This window comes from Eublepharis macularius, chromosome 18, assembly GCF_028583425.1.
Source record: "Eublepharis macularius isolate TG4126 chromosome 18, MPM_Emac_v1.0, whole genome shotgun sequence".
NCBI lineage: Eukaryota > Metazoa > Chordata > Lepidosauria > Squamata > Eublepharidae > Eublepharis > Eublepharis macularius.
In genome coordinates, this window is record NC_072807.1 from 13727851 (window position 1) to 13751387 (window position 23537).

The 23537-nt window shown below is 50.3% G+C and overlaps 1 protein-coding gene across 8 annotated transcripts in view; it reads left to right on the forward strand.

Annotated features, from left to right (window-relative positions):
- TLE3 (TLE family member 3, transcriptional corepressor) overlaps positions 1-23537 on the forward strand; it is a 45662-nt gene that overhangs the window by 9587 nt on the left and 12538 nt on the right. For 2 of the 8 annotated variants that reach the window (XM_055002355.1, XM_055002357.1), the window contains exons 5-8: positions 6567-6629; positions 9178-9252; positions 21565-21766; positions 22357-22373. In XM_055002355.1, coding sequence (XP_054858330.1) covers positions 6567-6629; positions 9178-9252; positions 21565-21766; positions 22357-22373 — 357 coding nt within the window. Of the gene's footprint in view, positions 1-6566; positions 6630-9177; positions 9283-21561; positions 21767-22356; positions 22374-23537 lie in introns of all 8 variants that reach the window. The other 6 variants (XM_055002351.1, XM_055002353.1, XM_055002354.1 and 3 more) reach the window with 4 other exon arrangements.

Here is a 23537-nt window from a genome sequence, read left to right on the forward strand (position 1 = left end):
CTCAATAAAGAGTCTCTCTACACGAAAGTTTGAAGCAGCGAATAAACCTGGAAGATGCTTGCTGTATTGTTTGAGAAAAGAGACAGAAAAACGACGGATGCCAAGAATCGGGAAAGGTAATCAAATACTCTATAAAGAACAAGAAATGAAAGCGCAAATAGATTCCGTTTTTACAAAGCTTTATACACTTGAGCGTCCCTTCTTGCTCGATAAAGAGTGAGACACCTTACACAAGGACGCTTAAGCGTGGGGAGATGCAATGTTAGCCGGGAAGCGTAGTTTAAAAAGGCAGAGGCAAAGGCTCTGTCAATTTCACCCCTCTACACAAGAGTGGTTTAAAAAGGCAGAGCCTGCAGAGATTGCTCCTCAGAGGGTTTGTTAATTTCATCTCCTCTCCAAAGGTTCTGTCAATTTCACCTCCCCTTCCAAGTGGCAACTATGAAATTAACAAACCCTCTGAGAAACTATCTCCACTGGTGAAATTGACGTCTCTATCTTCTAAAACTACTCTTCCCAGCTAACATTGCGTCTCCCTACACTGGAGCGTCCTCGTGTAAGATGTCTCGTGTAGAGAGACTGAAAGGCTCTTGGGTTTCTGCTTACCTGGGCCAGCAAGGAAGAGAGAAAAGTGTCTGAGACAGAACAAATAAATATAAACTGGCAGAGCAGGATAGGTGGTCAGTCACTGGGTGTAGTGGGTCATGGCTCTGCAGTTCTGTCCTGTGAGATTTGGGCATGGAGCGGTGGCATTTTATTTGCACGTGTGTAGGCTTAAGATTCTGGGGCTGGAGTGGGACGCAACAGCTAGCAGATGCATGCTCAGCTTGGGGAGGCTGTGGGGTCTGTTCTTGAAGCTTCGCAGGGTTAAGCGAGCCCTCCCCGAGACACTCGAGGCCACAGGTGGGGGCTCGGACTCCCTTGCCTTCAATTGCTGTGGTTCTGTCTCCAGAGTGAAAGTCATGTTTTGTGTCTGGTAGATCCCCACTGTGTTTCGTTTTATCCTGGGGCCACAGCAGACACGTGCGGGGAGTTTTGTGCCTGGATCTCCCAACACTTCTTTCTTAAGACGGCAGTTCTTAGTTGTACAGTGTACAATAATAACACTGACTTGTTAACCAGTCTGAGCGAGGCACTAATCTGTCCAGAAGAGCGGTATATAAGCACAAGGTGGTGGTGGTTGTTTGTTGTTGTTAAGCATGGGGCTCTGACTTAGATGGAGCCTGGGGGCTTGGGGGGAAGCTAATCCTTTCCCAACCCAGTTTTTCCAATTGGAAATGACTCTGGGGAGCAGTTATTTTAGCCACGGGACAAATAGGGTCTCCCAAGGGCCGTTTCAGTTCGGGAAAATGGTGTGAGTCAGGAGCTTAACTCCCCTTGTGCTGCAGTCCCAGTCTGAATTGTGCCTGAGAGCCGGTAGCTTTGGGCATGAATGCTCCAATCCAGTATGGCTCTGACCTCTTGGGAGCTGCTTAAAGCGGCCGTTGTGCCAGACCCCTTCTTCAGTATTGCATCCTCCACGCAACACAAAACTTTCTGCCTCTGCATGTTGCTGAGCTCCACTGAGCCTTTCGCTGCTGCATGTCAGGCAGGATTCCAGTCCTGGCCCTTGAGGCAGGTGCTGCCGTGTAGGGCTGGGATGCTTTTTAAGCAGCAGCCGTTTGTGTCTCTTGGGCCTTGGTTTTGCTCCTGTGTGTCCCTGCACAGAATTGGTGTGTGTGTGTGCATGTGTGTGGTGTGGGTGTGTGTCTTTGAGAGCAGCCAACTGCTGAGTTACTTCTCCCCACTGATCCTCATTGCTTGATGCCAATGTGGCCAAACAACTTGCCGGTATGGGCGTGCCAGAATCTTGCTACATCTGTGCAGGCTTAGTGTGTCGGAGAGGTGGGTGTTGTGCTGTGTAACTCGAGGCCGCAGGTGGGAGCTCGGTCTCCCTTGCCTTCTAGTGCTGCGGTTCTGTCTCCAGAGTGAAAATTGTCCTTTGTGTCTGGGAGATCCCTGCCCCGTTTTGCTATATCTTGGGGCCACAGCAGACGTGTACTGGGAGTTTTGTGCCTGGACCTCCCAGCAATTCTTTTTTAAGAACTCAAGTTCTTCGTTGTACCGTGAATAATAACAACACTCACAGCTGAGGACCTTGGCCACAAGCAGAGTCATATGGGCAGGGTTTTTTTTTATTGTGTTTCCACCAGCCTTTTAAGGACTGTTGAGGGACAGGCCAAGGTGAAGGCAGTCTGGGGTGCGGTCATATTGCTTGACGGGCTTCAGGGCTGGCTCTGCACCTTCCTCCTTGACGGCAGAGCCAGGTGGGGGTGCACCGGCAGACTCCTAGCCCGACACACTCCAGGGGCTGGGGGTCCAGACCTGAAGCAGCCCAGCAAACTACGTCAGAAGCCCACGGTGGTGGAAGGGCATGTCCAGCAACAGTGTGGGCCTGGAGCTGCTCGGCAGCACTGCTTTTGGGCTCGCCTCTGCAAGGAAGCTGGCCCAAAGGGAGGCCTGCCTGCCTGCCTGATGCTGGAGTGGCCTGGATCCTCGACCTGCTCTCTCCCCTTGCTTCCCCCTTGCTCGCTCGCTCGCTGCCTGCGCCTCTTTCCCAGCCCGGAAATTCATCTGCCTGTGGGTTTTTATCCGGTGTTAATTTGCAGAGCCAATCTGATTGGTGGCCCCAAAGGGCGGCCAGCATGGGTAATATGATTGATTTTACAGCCAGTTGCGGTCTGGCTAAGGAGCAATTTGCATATTGTTCTAATGGAGATTAGGTTGGGTTGCCGTGGAAACCAGAGGGCGATGAATTGAGGTGGGGGGGGGGCTCTTGCTGTGATGAATGGGGCGATGTTCCTTTAAGGAGCCCAAGGCGCCCGTCTCCGTTCCCAGCAAGACAGCCAGACCTTTGTTAAAGCTTAAACAGGAGGGGGGGGGGAGATTTTTGATTTTTTTTTTTGATTCCCCAAATTTGTTAACACGAACAAATGATTTTTAAGTGGGTTATTGAATTGACTGTTAAACCGCCAATGTAAGGTTGGGGGTGTGTGTGCTAAATCTTTCTTGCCACACTGGAAAAAAAATTGCCTTGCCTTGCACAGTGTGTGTGTTTGAACTTTTGTGTTGCTTTCATTTTAAGATTGCTGGCCTCGCCTTTCGGTATAGTTTCATATGGAAGCTCGCTTCCCAAATCCTTGGTCAAAAACAAAAGACTCCTTTAAGTGCAAGCTGCTGCAGGAGGGGCACCAGCCTGGGGTGTTGGTCTGTCAGTTTGGGCTTCCACGTGTTGCTTCCGATAAAATTCTTAATTACGATCTTTGATCTTGTATGTTACCGGGTCAGGGACGCCTGTGTCATCAAGGGAACTCCCGTGCTTTTCCCCAGTGCTTCGAGTGCTTTCTTGGGCCAGCTGGGCTCAACTACACTTGCTGGCTGTTAGTTGCTGCCATCTTCCCTGGCCCACCTGGGACAGCCATCTCCGTGTCCTCAGCTGCAGAGGGCCCTTCCCCTGGCCCTCCCCCATCTTTTCAGGCATGCCCCATGGAAGGGACTCTACTGCTGGAGCCAAGAGCCTTGGTGTCTGGGTGCCTCAGAACTGGGTTTTCTGTGGCCTGTGTGCACAGTCTTGAGTGCATTCTAATGTGCTTGGCACATCCTGGTCTGGGAGCCAGTTTGGTGAAGTGGTTAAGAGAGGCAGGACTCTAATCCGGAGAGCCAGGTTTGATTCCCCACTCCTCCGCTTGAAACCAGCTGGGTGACCTTGGGTCAGTCACAGCTCTCTCAGTGCTCTCTCAGCCCTACCCTCTTTCAGAGCTCTCTCAGTCCCATCCACTTAACAGGGTGATTGTCGTGAGGATAATAACATACTTTGAAAACCTCTGTGAGTGGGCATTGAGTTGTCTTGAAGGGTGGTATATAAACTGAGTGTTGTTGTTGTTATTAAAAAGGACCACAGTTGTATTTTTTGAGATTTCAAATACAACAATGCTAGGCATTAAAAAAAAAAGGCAAAGCTTTTGAGAATGGTTCAGGTGCAGAATTGCTTCCTCCCAGAATCCGTTAGGGTGATGATGGTGGCGAGAATTGCCTGTCCTGTAGGGCCAGGTTCTGATGCGCTGTCCAGCTTGCTCCACCTTTGGTCAGGCCAGTAGAAGAGGCCAGCTAAGAGGGCGGCCACGATTCCTGGCTCTGCGTTGGGGTTGGCAGTTCCAGCCCCGTAGCCGAAAGCATCGTGTTGAACAGGGCAGCGTGGCGTCGGGTTTTCTGCAACCGATACTATTGTTCCGTGGGAGGGAACGATGTGGTTTTTTGCAGTGTCGATGGTGTTCCTGGGTTCTTTTCCCATCCCAAACTGGCAAGACAGGAGTATTGCCTTGGATTTTATCACTGGAAATGCAAGCTCTGGCTGAAGTGGCCAAACACAAGTGTGTGGAGAGAGCTGCTTCTTGACCCATTGAATCACACATTGGCGGGTGGGGTGGGGGTGGCGCTCAGCTTTCTTGAGAACAAGCTTCTCTGCGTTACCGAAGTGCAGCCTCGTAGCCTTTGATCCTGTTCCAGTACGTGGTTTCGAGCTTCTTCCATTGTCGCTCTCGTTTCTGGACCTCTTCACTGATGATCGGATCTTGTTTAAGTTGGAACACCCCACTGTTTTAACAGCTGACCTGACCAGGGACAGGTGGTCTGTTGACCCCTCAAGTAGAAAAACTCTCTGTGGCTCTCTGTTCTGCAAGACGACAGACAGGGCAGGTTGTGTCCCGAGTAAACTGTGCCTCATTGTGTATGTGGCATCAATAGCTGTGTGCATAGCCCCAGGTCCTCATCGCCCCAAGTTGTTGAAATTGCAGCCGTGGGGACTTCAACGGGCATTGCCCGTCAGCTTCAGGCTTTGTTGAAGAAACGAAATCCTACCCTCAAGTCATAGTTGACTTACGGCAACCCCTAGCGGGAGCAGGGACTCCAATTTCCATACTTGTTCATTAAGTCTTATATTTTCATTTTTCTTCACCTTAAAAAAATGGCATTCCTTTTCATGTGGTGGTGGTGAGTGCCCTCTAGTCATAGCTGGCTTATGGCGACCCCTGGTGGGGTTTTCATGGCAAGAGACTAACAGTTAGTTTGCCATTGCCTGCCTCTGCAACCCTGGTCTTCATTGGAGGTCTCCCATCCAATTACTAGCCTAGGTCAACCCTGCTTAGCTTCTGAGATCTGACAAGAACAGGCTCTCCTGGGCTATCCAGTTCAGGGTCAAACTTCATTAGGGGGAGAACTAAAGGTTGGAAACTCAAGTTTTCTTTGTAAAACAAAGCGGGGACTTTTGCAGTTGCATGAAGGCCCAGAACAGCCAACCGCGGAGTGTTGTTTGTTGATGTGAGCATCTCAGGATGCCCTGCACTCTGAAATGCAGCAGCCCTCCCGGGCCTTGAGTGTGAAAAGGTTTCCCAAACGCCTGCACCCTGCAATTTTTTTTAAAACCAGGAGATGCCATGCATTGTGTTCTGCCACTGAGCCACCTTGTGGGTCCTCCGTGAGATCCCCATGTCCTGGCCTCTCTGGTAAAGGTCAAGGTAGTCCCCTGTGCAAACACCGAGTCATTACTGACCCACGGAGGGACGTCGCATCACGACGTTTTCTTGGCAGACTTTTTTTTACGGGGTGGTTTGCCATTGCCTTCCCCAGTCATCTGCACTTTACCCCCAGGAAACTGGGTGCTCATTTTACCGACCTTGGAAGGATGGAAAGGCTGAGTCAACCTTGAGCTGGCCACCTGAACCCAGCTTCCTCCGGGATCAAACTCAGGTTGTGAGCAGAGCATGGACTGCAGTACTGCCGCTTACCGCTCTGTGCCACGGGGCTTCCTCCTGGCTTCTCTGATTGCAGGGAATTCTCTGGGATAGACACTGCCACGCTTGGCTGCTGCGTGTAGAGAGTAGCAGTGCCCAGCTATTTACTGACCCTTCCAGTTTGGATATAAAAGGCTTCCCCCTGGTGCGCAGAGTGGTAAGCCGCAGTGCTGCAGCCCAAGCTCTGCTCTCAACCTGAGTTCGATCCTGGCGGAAGCCGGGTTCAGGTAGCCGGCTCAAGGGTGACTCAGCCTTTCCATCCTTCCAAAGTTGGTAAAATGAGTCCCCAGTTTCCTGGGGGTAAAGTGTAGATAACTGGGGAAGGCAATGGCAAACCACCCTGTAACAAAAAGTCTGCCAAGAAAACATCATGATGCAGCGTCCCCCCCATGGGTCAGTAATGACTCGGTGCTTGCACAGGGGACTACCTTTACCTTATATCCTAACACTATAATCAGATATGCCTGTGGAAGTGTTGGAGATGTGCTGTATTTCTTAGTCACATTTTAACCTCAGTTTTTGTTGTCTTTTTTAGGCACCTCTAGACTGTGGGATCAAGGGGGGGGCTGTCCCAGGGAAGGGCGAAGCTTGTCCTTTGGCCCCGGGTGGCAGTCTTTGCCAGCGCTTTCAATAAGAAGGCCGTCTGTCCTGTGTTCCGGGTTGCTGCCGAGTTGTCTGTGCTTCTTCTGCATTATGGTAACTGAGTGATACTAAACGGGTTCTCTCCTCTCTCCCTTCTAGACAGAGATCGCTAAAAGGCTGAACACGATACTTGCCCAGATCATGCCATTTCTCTCGCAAGAGGTAAGAGGCTGCTGGATGGTTGTTGGAAGTGGGCAAAATGGAAGCTGGGTGTGGCACAGTGCCGGGGCTTGGGCTGATTCCGCACACGTTGGATAATGCACTTCCGATCCTCTTTAGAGAGCATTTGGAACGGAATTTTTCGTGTGCGAAACAAAAAATCCACTTCCAAACGATTGCTAAAGTGCATTGAAAGTGCATTATCCAACGTGTGCGGAAGGCGTCTGCACAGAGAGGAATGCCGCTCGGAAGCGCTTCCCGTCTCCTCAAAAGCCTGCTTCCGTTGGCTCTTGAGGCATGTTGACTTTAAAGCGATCGCATCTCCCCACCTCACCTAAGGCCAGCAGGGCGCTTACCTGGAAGGGGCAGCTTTCCCCTCTGAGGGTGCAGGCCGCTTCTCCTGCTCTGCCATCACGAGGCCTTGCTTGGGTTCATTTTTCTGCTTCTTCCCTTGGGTCAGTTTGAGGGCTGTGCACAAGTTACAGAGCGGAATCTTAAAGGGACAGACAAGTGAAGAATGTGGAAGCGCAGGAGAGCGTTTGGTCGCTCTTTGGGATTTCAGGGGAGTTGCAAGACTCTCTGTTCTTCTAGACGTTCCTCAGCTATCTTGCTTCGGTGTCAGCCCAAGCATGCTTTTGTGAGATCCAATCAATGGTTCCCACAAATTCTCCAGGAACTGGACAAGCGCTTCTGGAGTTTTTCGTTTTTGCAGCGGGAAGCCTGGGACAGCAGAGACTTGGCCATGAGATTTCAAAATGGCTCCCCAGCATGTTCGTGTGCAGGAAATTTTGGGAGGGGGGCGCTTTTTCCTATCCGATTGGATTGCATTATGCTGCCTTCGGAGTGGCTGCTAGGTGGATAGCTCTGGCTGCTCCCTGGCAGTGTTGCTGCCCTGGCGCCCCCCCCCCCCAGTTTTCCCCAAAAGCACCCACTGGGTCACTAGTGGCAAGGAAGCTTTTTCTCCTGGCAATTGCCTTTCAAGGCAGAAAGCATCCCCCTTTTGCCCCTTCTTTTGAGATACCTAGTTGCGTAAGTTTTTAAAAAAATTGACATGAGATTTGCTACTGACCTGTAAGGGAGCTTTTCCAAATCCAACAGCTAGAGAATTTGTCTGGGCATGTGCGGAGTTACTCAGAAGTAAGTCCCTCTGGGGTTAATAAGGCTTATTTCCCAGTATCTGTGCCCTGGATTGCAGCCTTATGCTGAGTCCAGCCAGCCCAGCATGTCTCAGAGTCTTACCCAAAGTGCATTCTCTGGTGTGCTGCCAGAGATCCTTTCTCCTGGAGATGCCAGCGTATGAAGATGGGCAGGGCTGGTGCCAGCATTTCTGGTGTCTGAGGTGAGATACCTGCTCATTGCTGTGCCACTGGGGCAGCTGACTTGCCGGGAGCCGAGCCAAGGCGGGCAGCAGTGGCGAAGGGGCGGAGAGGCAAGCGGGGCAGCCTGCTTCCCCACTCGCCTCCCCGCTCGCTGCTGTGCTGCCGGGGTGCCCGGCTCGCCAGGTGCTGAGCCGAGGCGGGCAGCAGTGGCAAAGGGGCGGAGAGGCGAGTGGGGCATCCAGCTTCCCCGCTCGCCTCCCTGCTTGCTGCTGCACTGCTGGGGCGCCCAGCTTGCTGGGACCCGAGCCGAAGTGAGCAGCAGCAGGGAAGGGGTGGAGAGGTGAGCGGGGACGGCACCTCCTTCTAAGTCCAGCGTTCGCAGCGGCTGCCCCCACCGCCTCAATGGACATGCCGGCCCTGAAGATGGGGCCCTTCTGCTTGCCAAGCATATACTCCATAGCTCAGCTATTTGTGCCGCGCACCCCACAAATCTGGAAAAAAGTCCCGCCAAAAAAGCGTTAGTCTTTAAGGCGCTATGTTGTACAGTATTTGAGCTTCTATAAAAACTATAGATCTGCTGACAAAAATAAATATTAGGAATTTGGAAGGCTGGTCAAAGATGCATAATTTATCATAGCTTAAAAGTAAAGTCTGTGTTTTGTGTGTGTGTTAATATAGATAAGACTGAAGTACTGAAGATAACGAGTGCGAATGACTAAGTTTAAAGTTTGTGGTTAACACAGTGTAAGGTCCAACTAATCCAGAAATTCTTACTTCTATAGGTAGTATTGTAGTTAGGGTTGGCCAGTGCAGCTGGCTAATAGGAATAAAAATTGACTACCATGCGTGGCTACTATTTTGGACACCCAGTTTTCCCAATAAAAAAAATAAGTTGTCCATCCACAGAAGAGATGTTGTAAAGGGCAAGCAAGTTCTAAAGCTGCACTTGCTGAGCTATTGAGTGTGTCAATTTCCCTTTTCCTTTTATGTGCCTCTAAGGATATATCTCTGCCGCAAAAGGGCTTAATCGTCTTAGCTTCCCTGCAAGGGGCTCTGGGAATTGTGGTTTGGGGCGTGAGCTGAGAATTGACTGTGCAAAGATTCTCTGGTGTGCCTTACAGGGTTACGGTGCCTCCAGTTCCATTGGGGGCAGAAACCTTGACATCTGGACTGTTACGTCCTTGCAAACAGGGGGGCTTAATCCGTTTTATCCTTCATGTGCTTTTCTGCAGCACCAACAGCAAGTGGCTCAGGCTGTTGAGCGTGCCAAACAAGTCACCATGACCGAGCTGAACGCCATCATCGGGGTACGTGGAGTTCCCAATCTGCCTCTCACCGTGTGTATATCCCTTTATTCCTATCATAAACTGTAAACTGAGACAGTCTTGCCCTCTGCAATGGTTTCTAAGAAGGGCAGCAGTTGCAAAAACACCACAAGCTAAAACTGGAATTTTCCCTGGCCAAAAGTTTGCCGGGTCTCCAGAGGGCTGTTGACCAAAATGCCTGGTTTCGATTACTCCGAGCAGATGTGAAAGGCTTTTTCGGTGCAGGCTTCTGGTTATCTCAGGGTGCCAAGTTTTCCGCGAGCTCTTTGATCTTAGCCACACAAATAAGGGTTCCTCCGCCCTCGTATTTTACCTTCCAGACTTCTCTTTGTGATGGCACAGGATGGCCTTACAGGATTGGCAAAGTCACACTCCAGGGAGATTCTGTTTCTAAAGAATAGACTGGGTTCAATATATTGTCAAAGGCTTTCTCGGCCGGAGAACAATGGTTGTTGTGGATTTTCCGGGCTGTATAGCCGGGCGAAACGTCAGGAACTACAATGCCAAGACCACGGCTATACAGCCCGGAAAATCCACAACAACCATTAGACTGGGTTCAGTCCACTGTGTAACGGGACAGTTGCCCATGTCTAAAACCAAGTTTCAACTTGCCAGGAGAAAGATGGATCTCTCTCCGGGGAAGCTGAAAGCAGTTAGTCTTTAGACCTGTCAAACAGATAAGTTCTTTGAACCAGCTGTTTGTCAGTACATTTATTTATATAGGGTTCAATATTGCTTTGCAACTCCCCATCAAACACACAGACACCAATCTAGAGTTTATTTCACTTTATTGAAAATACACCCTAGTTTTTTAATGAAGCAAGTAATCAAAATATAAATGGCTATTAATATGAATCCTATAACAACATAACATAGAAAGGCAATAAGAAATAAGTTCACTAACATTTCTCAATAAATCCTAGGTTTAACATTGCTCAAAGTTTCTATGAAATACATAGGTAGAAATAATTTCTCACCTAGATTCTCCCAAGAGATCTCTTCCATCAGTACCCTGTTTATTCTTTCTGTGTTTGCAATTATATACCTAATCATATGCAAATATTTAGGGTCTATTCACATGATAGCACAAACAAATATTGATTGGTTTGACACTTTGCTGAATATTCATAATTTCATAGTACAGCCTTCCAATTAGTTAAAAAATTATGTCATAGTCAGAACTGCAAAAAAAAACTATAAATCTCTAACAAGTGTCAAGAAAAGTTAAGTTGGGCGATCACCATTGGTTGAATCTCTGATAGAGGAACATCAATCTCGGTAGAGTCCACTATTTTAATTAATTGTCAAAGGATGAAAGCACACCTGCTGAATTACCTTACACATAGAAAAAATACACTGAAAGTTCATGCAAAGTTTAAAAGTTCATCTAGAAAGTATAGAAGCTAGGCCTAGTATTGTTCAGTATTGATCACTGGCATATGATTTTAATCTATATTGGCATAACAACTGGATGGATCCCTTCCTTAGAGGCATGGGAAGCAGATGGTCCGGTGGCCTTCCTAGTCTTTCCCCTTGACCAGCTCTGGCTTCTCCAAGGTCTCAGAAGAGGCCCCAAATCTGGGGCGCTTTTATGGGCGAGATAAAACCCCGGTCCTTCTGTTTATCGCTGAGTTTCTTCGTACTTGGCAGGTATCGTCAGCACTGTGACCCAGAATTAGAGATGGGGTGGAGTCCTAATTCATCACTATTGGTGAGCTGAATCGGAAGGACATGGGGGTCAAGAGCAAACGTCCCTCCCACACTCAAACTTCTCCCAGCTGGGGGTGTAGATGCTGCCCCTAAATTGGGGAGGAAAGAAAGTCGCCACGATCCACCTTGGCCACAGAGACCTGCTCATGAGAGCTTGCTGTGTGGCACTGCATAGGTTACATTCTATGCCACCATTCCATGCCCGTCATTGGGACTAGAAGAGAATTAACAGGGTAAAGCGCTTTTTCGCAGGACAGTTTGAATCTTGCAAAAATCATTTTCTTGAGTGGCCCCCGGCGCCTGCTGCTCAGCAGATCAGCAGAGCAACGGGTAGGGGAGTTTCTTTTAAAATTCTCCGTAGGCTGGAATGTTTTGGGGTTCCATCTCTCCTCTTTCATCTTAAAAAATTGGTCTTAAATTGCAAGCCCTTCTTTGGCCAGGACGAGGGCAGGTCTGTCTCTGTTTTATTGTTGAAGTGAAATGTGCTGTTAGATTTGGGGATGTTGCAGGTCTTACAGGCCCTCAGTGGATTTTACTGCTTGGTAGAACTTAGCGGTTCTGCGCTTGCGCTGTTCTGCTTCGGAGTTGCTCAAGATGTTTTCCCAGTTGCTTCAAACCAAATAGCTCATTGTTTGAGAGATGCAAACCCACATTTGGTTGTGTAGACGGGTGGGGGACAGCGAGTGCTCTCCTAATTCAAGGTGGGGGTCGTTGAGCTATTAGCCTGAATACTATATATTGCTCTATGTATTGCAACTGTAGTTCTTTATGATGCTGCAAAAATGCCATTGGTTACTTGGTGCTTCTGTTGCAGAAGTTGGGGGGGGGCATTAGCGTAAGAGCTAGTGTGGTGTAATGATTCGAGTGTTGGACTAGGATCTGGGATGACCAGGATTGAATCCCCGCTCTGCCATAGAAGGTTGCTGGGTGACCTTGGGCCAGTCACACACAATTCTCAGCCTAACCTACCTCACAGGGTTGCAGTGAGGATAAATGGAGTCGAGGAGAATAAGAGCCAAGCTACAAGTGACGCCTGACACAGGTTGGACGCTTGTCAGCTTCCCTCAAGTTTTGATGGGAAACGTAGGCATCCTGGTCTTGCAGCTTGCAGAAGTTTACAGAGCGGCAGTCTATGGGAAGGAGAACATGCGGTCGGGAGGGGAGTGCTGGCATCGAGCTCTTGCCAGGTGCCCCCCTTCCCCTCCACTGTATGTGTGGGTGTGTGGGGGGGCGTTCTGTAAACTTTAATTAAATGGAGAGCCAACCTGTATGACCAGGACGCCTACGTTTCCCATCAAAACTTCCAACCTGTGTCAGGCGTCACTTGTAGCTTGGCTCTCAGTCACTTTGGGTCTCCACTGGGGGAAAAAGATGGGGCATAAAGTAAATTAAAAACAAGGCTTTAACACTGCATTCTGGTTTTGATGGTGTTCCGTAATGGTCCATGCTCTCTCTAACATGGCACCTTTGAATCATGGAGACGCTTGACTCCAAAAGCAACTTGGCTAGTTTCCTTTCGCCATCCCTGCCCCCCTCTTTGCTTTATATTGAACAGACTCCTCCTGCCTTCTCCCCCATGAATTGTTATCGGCCCCTCACATGTGGTTTGGGTTTGCCACCGCAACACTAGAGTTTGCTTTTTTCGAATGGCTCTGTTGCGACCGCCTTTTGGCGCTGGAGAACTTCAGTGTGCAGATCAAAGGGTTGGTGGGAAAATGTGCTGTTGTGTCGTGCCCTTCCTGCAGGCAACGGAATGTGTGGACATGTGGAAATACTTTGAAGGATGCAGGAATGCGCTGAGTGTGTGTGTGTGTGTGTGTGTGTGTGTGTGAGAGAGAGAGAGAGAGAAAGAGGTGCGTGCGTGTCCCATTCCCTAGCCTTTGAAATGCAATTAAGACGATTGCAATCAAGACAATTGCCTTGTTGCACCTTCAGTTTCACAAAATTGCACCACCTTGCACCTTCAGTTTCACAAATGCGTAGTGCGGTGTCCTTCTAGCAAGGTGAGAGCAGGGATTCCCATGTGGGCTTCGGAAGGGTGGCGCACCCACCACCACCCTTGCGCCTGCACGACTTGTTCATATGAATTTTACTTGTGGAGAGCTCATCCCCACATCTTTTCAAGACACACACTCCCTCCCCAAGAGCAGCAGGACTCTAATTTGGAGAGCCAGGTTTGATTCCTCACTCCTTCGTTTGAAGCCAACCGGGTGACCTTAGGTCAGTCTCAGCTCTTTCGGAGCCCTCTCAGCCTCACCCACCTCACAGGCTTACTGTTGCGGGGATAATAATAACATACTTTGTAAACCGCTCTGAGTAGGCCTTAAGTTGTCCTGAAGGGCAGTATCTAAATTTGTTGCTGTTGTTGCTATTCAGAAACTGTACCGAAGCTGTCGGCTCACAACCCATTTGAAAGCCTCAATTTGGCTGGTAGGGCATGGATGGAAGAAAATGGTGTTCTTCTGTGCTCATGGGAGGGGGTTCCCGATTTGCCTTTTACGGGTCACCAATGAGGGGTGGAGTGCAAATCAGACAGCTTTGGGACTAGCAGCCCTTGAAGGGAACTTCTTCCTTGTTTGGTGTGAGAGGGAGCATGACAGGAGCATGTCAGGGGAAAGCCACGCTCTCTCTTCCCAACACTCACAGTGTGATGTGGCTCATTGCAAGTTTCCTGTGGGCATTGTACAGCCACGGTACTTTTAAATGGCACCCAACTGCCTACCTTACAGCGGGAGAAACTGCCAGATAAGCAACCCAGCCGGGCTTTGCTTTGTAGACATTTCTGAGGCTTTGGGGCTTGCTGGCAGGATTTCTGTTGCGGGTGCAAAATAGAAAAGAGTCCAGTAGATCCTCTGGATCTGTTGCAGGTGGTGTGTGCGAAAGGCCTTGGGAAGGTATCGGGCCGCTTCTGGGGCTCTTTGGCAGCTTAAGAAAGTGGCAGGACTTGGTTGAAATAAGTGAGGGCTGCCACCCTCCTTGCCAAGATGGAGCGCCACCCTCTCTGGGCAAGAAGCCAGCAGTTTAGTGGCCCCACTGGCCAAAGCGGCACAGAAGAGGAACTCTGGGACTCCTCTTCACACAGCGGCCTGCGAAATGGAAGGAAATCCACGGTGGAGTTTTTGTTTTGTTAAGCGGTCAAGGGAAGCGGCCAAGAAATGTGTGTCTTCGGGTTAGCAAGAGGCCTCGGGGAAGAGAAGGGCGGAATCCCCTTTTGCTCAACTCTCTTGCTACCCTGGGCAATAAGTAGTATTGGAGATCTCTGTGAAGAGCTGCCATGTTTTTATAGCTTAAATAAATGATGTAACTTGACACACTGGCTCGCTTTGCCTCGTTTACAAAGATCCAGGGGTCATTTCGTGGAAAAAGAGCTGGAGGAACTCATTAGCATAGTTCATTAGCATATGCCACAACCCTTGACATCACTGGAAATGTGTCATTGGCATAACTGATTTGCATATGCCACACCCCCTGACCACCTGTCCTGGCTGTTTTGGACCCAATCCTGGCCATTCAGTGCCGAAATTGGGCCCAAAATGGCAAAAGGGGGCTGAAAATGGCCGAAAAGTGGCCCAAAATAGTCAGGATTGGGCCGCTGCTGAACGGGAGAGTGATCCACCACCCGTCAGAGGCCCGATCCAGGCCATTTCGGCCCCAATCCAGGATGAAACGGGCCCAAAATGGCCGAGTCAGGTGGGCGGGGCCACCTGACATGTGACCTCTTTGGAGAACAGCTGGAACTGTGTTCCGGCGCGTTCCCCCTCGAAATGAGCCCTGCAAAGATCCCATGCGGAGCGTTTGGCAATCCTGTTCTTTCCCAGCATTTGACCTGTGTGGGTTTTGCCGAGCGTAGCTGGCACGTTTTCACAGTGCTCTCTGCAGCCACGAGGACTAGAAACTTGCTTTGCAATGAGAAGTTGAATGTTTCAGGGTTAGATCCCACCCACCCCCCGAACGCTTTGCAAAACACAGGCAGCCCGCTTGAAGGCAATGGAGGTGGTCTCTGAAGGATTGGTGCCTCCCAGTGGATTCCTAAATGAGATTTGCCCCCGTTTGCTTCAGTGCCCAGTTGACAAAAAGTGAAGAGCTGCACTGGCGGAAGGGGGAATGAAAGCAAGGGGCAAAAAGCATAACGCTGCTGGTGCCCTGAAGAGAAAGAGAACACTGCACATGTTAATAATAAAAATATTATATATGAGACCTGACCCCTTTCGCTATGGCTACCTCAGGGGATCTGCTAGTGAATTGTTTACTGAACCTGTCTGCTAAAACCCTGTAAGAACGCTGGTTTTACCCGACAGGTTCAGGAGACAAACTAATAACTAGCAGATTGCCTGCAGAACTCTTGGAACCGCAAGTGTTTCTTTGTAGGGTCACAATAATTTTATTACTAAAATACTTCTTATCATCGCTTCCCTTCGTTGCACAAGTAGAGTCTCCCACTCAGGGCTTTTTTTCTGGGAAAAGAGGTGGTGGAACTCACTTTGGGTCAGCTGAAACAAGGGGGGAGTTTTTTAAAGTTTAAATCACCCTTGGTGAAAATGGACACATGGTTGGTGGCCCTGCCCCCTGATCTCCAGACAGAGGGGAGTTGAGATTGCCCTCCGCGCCGCTTGGCGGCGCGGAGGGCAATCTGAACTCCCCTCTGTCTGGAGATCAGGGGGCGGGGCCACCAACCATGTGACCATTTTCAAGAGGTGCCGGAACTCCGTTCCACCGCGTTCCTGCTGGAAAAAAACCCTGCTCCCACTCCAGTTTTCAGGTCCCAGCTGGCCCACCTGGAAGCCCGAAGAACCTCTTCTCGGATCACCTCCCTGGTTCCTCGGATGCTGGCTGTCCCCTCTCACTGCTGCTCCTCTTTTCTGCTCTTGCGCCTCCACCTCTGTTTAGTTCTCTGCTGCAGAATCACCCCCCCCCCTTTTGTGGTTCTGAGCATTTATTTGGTTTTTAATTGACAACATATCCCCCGCCTTTCCGTCCTCATCAGGGCCACCAAGCCAGAGGATAGATTCAAAACATACCCAATAGCACCACATCTTAAAAAACGTTAATAGAACCAAACAAAACCGCAGCATTAAAACAATTAGAACCAAGGCTAGAGCATAAAAACGGCAATGAGAGCATGTCAGGTTCCTTCCCTTATCCCTAGGCTGGTGGTCTGGATCCAGCTCATACTCCCCAAGCGCTTCGTGGCCTTGTCCTCGGCTCCTCCAGCCCTCTCATAGGGGCTCAGTTCTCCCCACTTCGCCCTGTCCCCGAGATCTGGCATTCCCTTCTGGAACCTGCGGCCAGCTCGGGGCGCAGTTCCTCCTGCAAGCCCTCCTCCTTTCCCGAGGACGTGTAGAGGTGGAGATGCTGCTTCTCCTCCTGTACAGCACCCCCTTCCCCACGCAGCCCCCCACTTTTGTTCTCCAGACCTTCAGGATGAGCCCTAAGCTTGATGGGGAAGGGACAGGTCTGCTGGTGTCCTTTTTTGGCACTCTCCTCTGCAGCAATAATCAGGGTAGAGAAGAAATTGCGCCATGCACCAGTGAAGGGTACCTTTGTCCCCAGCCTGCTGCCTTCCTGCCGTCCTTATCCCCCTGCGCCCGTCACGCTCCTGGGCTTGCTGAGTCCCACTCACCTGATGCCACACATTAGGATGTGGTGGCTGTGCAGCACCTTATAGCCTTCCACCTTCGGGAAAGATTCTGGCTCGCCGTCATTTTGCTAGGGCTTCTGCCCAAAGGGTAGGTGCTTGTCAGAGCAGTCCCGAGAGAGCCCCTCTTTGGAGCAGCCGGCACCCCTTTCGATTGGAGCTCACGGGCCAAGCTTCCAGCCCTCTTCTCAGGCAGGACTAGCAGCTTGAGCAGCAGTGGGTACAGTTTCTGCAGTGGGTCGAGTTTATTCAGCCTCCCTGCTTTGCTGATTCCCTCGCAGACGCAGACGGATTCTTTCTTGGATTAAGGCTCCTAAAAGTGGAAATACACATTGTGAATTGCCTGGGGAGGCTCAAGTGCAGAATTTTATGTGTGGTCCTCAATTCACGTGCAGGCTGTTCTTGCTTGACGCGTGTGCATGCCGCTTTCACGGGAGCTCCCGTTGTGTGATTGCATGTGCAAGTGAGTCCGGAGGGCAAAGCTCCAATTCAGCTCTGTTTTCATCCCTGAGAACAAGTACAGCAAAGGTGCGCATAGGGCACAGATCCGAGCATCGGCTGACCCGCCTGCCAAGCCGATGAACCACACGCCCCCTCAGACTCCTGCTGAGGGGGGGAACCATGGGATGACAGTCAGTGGGATGCCAGGTGGGTGTACACCCCTGTGTGGATCATCCCCTGTCACCTGGGAGTGAGGCGGACTGACAGCCCCCATCTGGGCATGCACCGGCCATTCCTCACTCCCCAGACCCCTTATGGGGATCCCCATAATAGGGAAACTGAGCCTGAGGGTAGGCTCCTTTGGCTTGCTGATTTGTATTTCTTTAAGATGTGAGGAAGTGTCAAGATCTGCATTTCAATGAATGGATGTGTGAGGTGGGGGGAAACGGATCCTTTTAGCAGTTGAGGAGGAACTGATATCGCATGTGTGAATGTATTCATGCAAAGCAAATTGGAGCGTGACTGTGAGCGAGTGCATGGAAAGTTGGAGGCGGGACATGTGAAATTAGGTTCACTTGAGCAAACCTAGGTACTTAGTAATGTGTATTTTCACTCTAATGTCCTAAAGGGGCAGTCCCCACTGGGTGGTCACCCTGCCAGTCTTCTGAGGTGGTTCTTCTTCTGAACTTTGGCCACATTGTTCACACTTAGTTTTGAGAGCCATCCAAGGAGCTGTCGGTCGCTCCCCGCTCCGGTCACCCCCAGAGTTTGCAAAGTGTTCAGCCTGCTTCCCTGCTTGGATGATAAAATGGGTAGTTTGCTTTCTGGCTTTGATGATGGGGTGTTATGCCAGTTGTGCCACGGTGGCGGGCCGGAAAGCAGAGCGGCAAAGAAAAAATAAGCAAACTCCCTGTTAAAAGAGGAAGAGCAACCACTGTTTAAGAGTAAAATGCAAATCCTCGTGCATCGTTGGGCATATTTCTCTGAGGAGCACGGGGAAGTGGTGCAGCTCTCTCGTTTCTGGTGCACCCAGCATATTTAAGTATAAATATCGAAATAAATGTCCCTCTGCAGTACCCCCCTCCCCCATGCAGTGGGAAAAGATCAGTCTCCTTTGCAGTCACTGTGGCACATGGGTACTGGAGTCACAAGTGTAAGGGAACCTGCCTAGCACTCCTAAGGGCAGAACCCAAATGACGGGGGCTGTTGTCTTCTCCCCTCCCCAACCCTGTTGCCTATCCCCAAGCTTGAGCATAGTTAATGCTGTGCTGTGGGGCCACTGATTCACCAGGCTCCCATGAAAACAGCCCTGGATTCATTTCGGACCTCTGGAAATGATTAACAGGCTTGACTCCACACAATGCAAGTGGAGAACTTCAAGCGACGAACAATTAAATCGGGTCAAAAAGCCAGGAAGCAGGATGAATGTAATCCAATTAAACTCGCTCCGTGTTCCCATATATTCCTCCGCCAGATTTTCTTGCCTAGCGTTGTGACCCCCCCCCCTCCTGCCTTCATGGAACACAGCGTGCCCTTGGTTTTTCGCTGTGTGTTGAGTAATGGACAGCTGAACGTGTGGTTGAAACCCCGCCTTTATCCTGAGACTGGTCCCTGATTGCAACTGTGCAGTGAATGTGTGTTGACTCTTTCTTACAAACAGTTAAACGCATGTACATGCAGGACGCATGTGCATTCGCTGCAGCGTGTGAACAGGGCTTAGTTCTGTGGCGCATAATAGAAGAGTCTGCTCTTGCCTGCTGTGCGGCCTTTGTCTGGGTGAGGGGTTGGTCGTTCCCTCCCGCCTGCTTTCCAAACGGCTCACTTGAACTCCGCGAGGGTGGGGCGTGACTCAGCAGTCAGGCGGAATGCCTCTGATCTTTGCACCCTTACTCAGCACAAATGCGGCATAATTATTTGTCGTATTTTTCTTGAGCTTGCTGGGTGCTTAGTGGGAACAGCCCTGTAAATTGAGGCTGCTGTATTACCCCGTGGTGGGGTGTGTGTGTGTGAGAGGCTGGTACTGAAAAGTGTCTCTCACCTAATTGCCTCCCCTCTCCCAGTTCATGACTAAGTTGAAAGTTGAGCCAGGGCTGGTTTGCAGCCGCTAGATCAAATCAAGCCTGAATTCTCCCTAGAAGCTTAAATGACAAAACCGAGGCTGTCGTACTTCGGTCACATCATGGGAAGACAAGACTCTCTGGAAACGTTAGTATTGCTAGGAAAAGAGGAAGACCTCAAACGAGATGGCTTGACTCAGTCAAAGAAGCCACGTCCTCCAGTTTGCAGGATCCGAACAAGTCTGTTAATGATAGGACGTTTTGGAGGTCTTTCATTCATAGGGTCACCATAGGTCAGAGGTGACTTGATAGCACATAACACACACACACATTCTGCGCCACCGTGCCCCCCTCCCCCCCCCGGCAGGTGTGCCCATTCATCTCAGTGCCAATGTAAAGCATTGCTCTTTATGCTCTTTAACCCCTTGCCTCGTCCTTGGCCCACCTCGGCCTGCAGAGTGCTGTGTGAACTAATTGATCCTTGTGAAGTGATCTTGTTCAATCTGTTGACAGTGGCTCGGGGGGAGGCAGGCTTGTCTGCGGTCTCTGTCCCAGGCCACCATCGTAGCAATAGTGCGTTTTATTCCTTGTTGGAAAAGCAGTGGGTGTGCGCACATGTCCACTGGGGCGTTGCTTTAGCTGGAACCTTCCACTTGCCGGCAAAGCTAGCCAGCGCATGACTTGGTGCGTTCAGACTTGGTGTGTGTGTCAGACTTGAAGATCTCTTTGCAGATGGCAAGACACTCTGCACGTGTTCAGAGCTCTCTTGCTGTGTGTTCTTCACGGCAAGGCCTCTTTCATTACTGTGGGCCGGAATTAAGTTCTTGGGTCAGAGTAAGCGTTGGTGAATTTTGGCTTGGGGAGGCTTGCCGGTAGAATATACGCGGAAGGGGAATGCATGAATCGATGAATGTTTTGCAAAGGCATGAGGGATGAATTGCCAGAGTCTATTCTCCATGGGTCAAGTTGGGCTCAGAAACTACCCAGGAGTCATTTTGAGGGGGAATGCGCTGGAACACAGTTCCGGCAGTTCCCCAAAGAGGTCACATGACAGGTGGTCCCACCCACCTGAGTCTCAGCCATTTTGGGCCCTTTTTGGCCTGGATTGGGGCTGAAATGGCCTGGATTGGGCCTCTGACAGGTGGTGGATCACTCTCCCACACAGCAGCGGCCCGACCCTGACCATTTTGGGCCCCTTTGCGGCCATTTTCAGCCCCTTTTTGCCATTTTGGGCCCAATTTTTTTTGCCGTTTTGGGCCCAATTTATACACCCCAATTTTGGGGGTGTATAAAACCCTCCCTGTGAAGGCTGTCCGCCGTCCTATTTTCAATGTGTTGTTTTTAATGAACATGAATTTTTAATTGTATTTTAATTGTATTTTTAATATGTTGTTATCCGCCCTGAGCCCACTCGCGGGGAGGGCGGAATACAAATTTGAAATAAATAAATAAATAAAAATAAATAAATTTCGGCCCTGAATGGCCAGGATTGGGTCCAAAACAGCCAGGATAGGTGATGTCAGGGGGTGTGGCATATGCAAATCAGTTATACTAATAACACTTCTGGCGATGGCAAGAGGCGTGGCCTATGCTAATGAGTTATGCTAATGAGTTCCTCCAGCTCTTTTTCTACTAAATGACTCCTGCAACTACCTCTCTGCATGCTGACCCAGGACTGGGGGGGGGGGGAATCATAGCCTAGAGGTGCTCTTCCCCTTGGAGCTGTGGCGCTGCAGGGAATCTGTGCAGGCCCCTTGCCCTAATGGCAACCTGCCTACCCTTTTTTGCTGATGACTAGCTTCGGGTTTGTGCCCATTTTCCCCGCCAACATGAATTTCTTGACTAGGATCTGAAAGAGGCTAAATAGTTGGATTGTTTGAGCCGCCACGTGTTTGAAGAACAGAAACCCTAGCGCCTCTTCTGACGATTTCTCCCTCCTTCTGCCCCGTATTGAAAGTTTCTCCACCTACCCAAGGCTCTCATTACCCCACTGATGTTTCTTTCAGTAGAAGATCCGAGACCGTCTCATGTGGGGAAAAAAGAGTTCCACTAAAGCTGCCATGAAATCTTGCACAAATGTAAAATTGCGATGCATTTTGAAACGTTGAGACTTGAACGTTTTTAATTTTGCAAGGTCTTTAAATCCTTAAGTAGCGTCGGTGCAGCTTAAAGCTGTACGGTTAATTCACAGCTGTATCAAGGCCAGTAATGTCGCAACGCTCTCCTTAAAACCTCTGTGTCCGTATCAACGGTGATTTGTAACAGCCAGGTTAAGGAACATAAGCTTTCATGTTTGTAAATCCGTTGCGGTTATTGCACTTTCCGTCCCCAGAACCTTTTGGCTCCAGCTTTCTCTCCCTCTTCCCTTCCTGATGGAACTGGGCCGGGTGGGGTGCTGCGTGCTGGGCTGGGACTCCCTGCCACTTCTGACCCCTGCCTCTCTTGCAGCAGCAGCAGCTCCAGGCTCAGCACCTCTCCCACGCTGCCCACGGGCCCCCGGTGCAGCTGCCGCCTCACCCGTCAGGTCTGCAGCCGCCAGGGATTCCTCCCGTCACGGGAAGCAGCTCGGGGCTGCTGGCGCTGGGGGCCCTTGGCAGCCAGGCGCACCTGACCGTGAAAGATGAGAAGAACCACCATGACCTGGACCACCGAGGTGAGGATGCGGCGAGCCACAGGAGCCCGGTTTTCATACCTGTTGTGACCCCTTTGGGCAGAAAGGGCCCTCCAAAGCGCGGTGCAGGGACGTAGGAGTGGCTTCCTCCGAAGGGCTCGCCGTGGTCTCTTCTGGGGATTTCATCTTGGTCTCGTCTCTTTTAAGATTCCAGTCTTCTTCTGCCTTATCCAGGAACGTGACTCACAAAGTCCTCTGGAGGCCCTGATGGAAGAACGAGGGGAGGCGGGTTGCTCCTTTCTCGATTGGAACAGAAACGTAGAAGCAGTTTGCATTTTGCCCTTTTCCATCTTTGCGTCTTGGGCACTTTTCCTTGAGGCACTTTGTTTGGGCGTGTAATTGTGCCCTCCCCTCCCAAGCTGCTGTCTCTGGGCCAAGATTCCTCCTTGAGAACAAAGAATGGAAAGGGCAGCAGTTTTTTTATCAAGTCAAGCCAGAGATCTCAACCTGCAAAGGAACTATTTGAATTGTTCTATTTTAAAGGGTTTTTTTCCCTTCTCTCCCCCCCCCCCCGTCCTTTTTGTGTTCCCTTGAACTTGGCTGCCATCTTCTCTGGGCTTTATCCTGGAAAGATCGTGACTCCAGCGCAGTAAGTTCTGTTTTCATTCCCTTTGCTTCTGCTGTTTGCAATGTTTTAATTGTGTTATGTTTTTTCAGTCTTTTGAAGCCGGCTTCCTGGTTCTTGCCCTTCTGCGTTAGGCACTTAGAAATGGAGAAAAAAAACGGCTTGTGGGTTTTGGATTCTCTTTGTGTTTTGCTTGGATTGCGCCAGGTTACGGGTGACCATCTTTCTTGGCTGAGCCTGAGGCCCTTTGGTGTAGGGAGGTGTGACATCCAAGCAGAGGAGGGGGGTGGAGAGAGAAATTCCGTAGCTCTTTGAGAAGTGATTTCATTCCTGGCAGCTGCTCGATTGTCTTGGGTCATCTAATCTTTAGGGATGACCTGGTTTATAGTCAGGCAGTTAACCAGCCGACTAAAGGCTTTGACATCTGTCTGCACATGTGAGGGTGCCACTGGTTTTCAATTGGTCCCGTCTGAATTTTCCGAGTTTCTACCCTTTTCAGTCTGAAACGGCTTCTCGCAAACTCACCTGCATTGTCAATTTACAATGAGAGATTATGGGATTTAAAATATATACGTATCGTCTCTGCCTCAGCAATATTTTCTGCTTTCCAAATGCGGGGATGGGGCTGATCTCCCCCCCCCCCCCGGCCAGATTCTCCCTTTTGTATTTCCTTGCTGCGTCTCTGCAGCGGTATCGAAGAAATGGAGGGGTTTGTTGGAAGCATGCCTGAATCGGTGCCTCCAAAGGAGAGGCTTCGAGTGCGTCTCTTGGGATCTGCAAACCGTTTTGGCGTGACTGGAAGGGGAAGAAAGGAGAAGAAAAGAGCTGGCGATAGCCAAAGCAGCTTAATGGGAATGCAGGCGAAACATGACCTGCTCGACTTGCTCCTATTCAGACAAGAAAGAGAGGCCGAGGGGCTGAGAATAGCAGAGGGACTGGAGGGCGGGGGAGGCGGAGAAGAACAGCCTGAATGTTGAGCAGAGCTTGTAAGCGCTGATAGACTGACAACGGCAGGAGAGCTGCTTTGTGATGTCGAAGCGCCTTTCTGGGCCCTCTTGCTGGTTCCCCTTTGCTGCTTTGGACTAGCAAGGGAGGGCCTGATGGGCGTCTTAAACTCAAGCAGCCTCAGTCTTGACTTAAGGTCAGGCTGTGAGCCCTGGCCTGTGTGTAAAGGTATCAAGGCAGGCG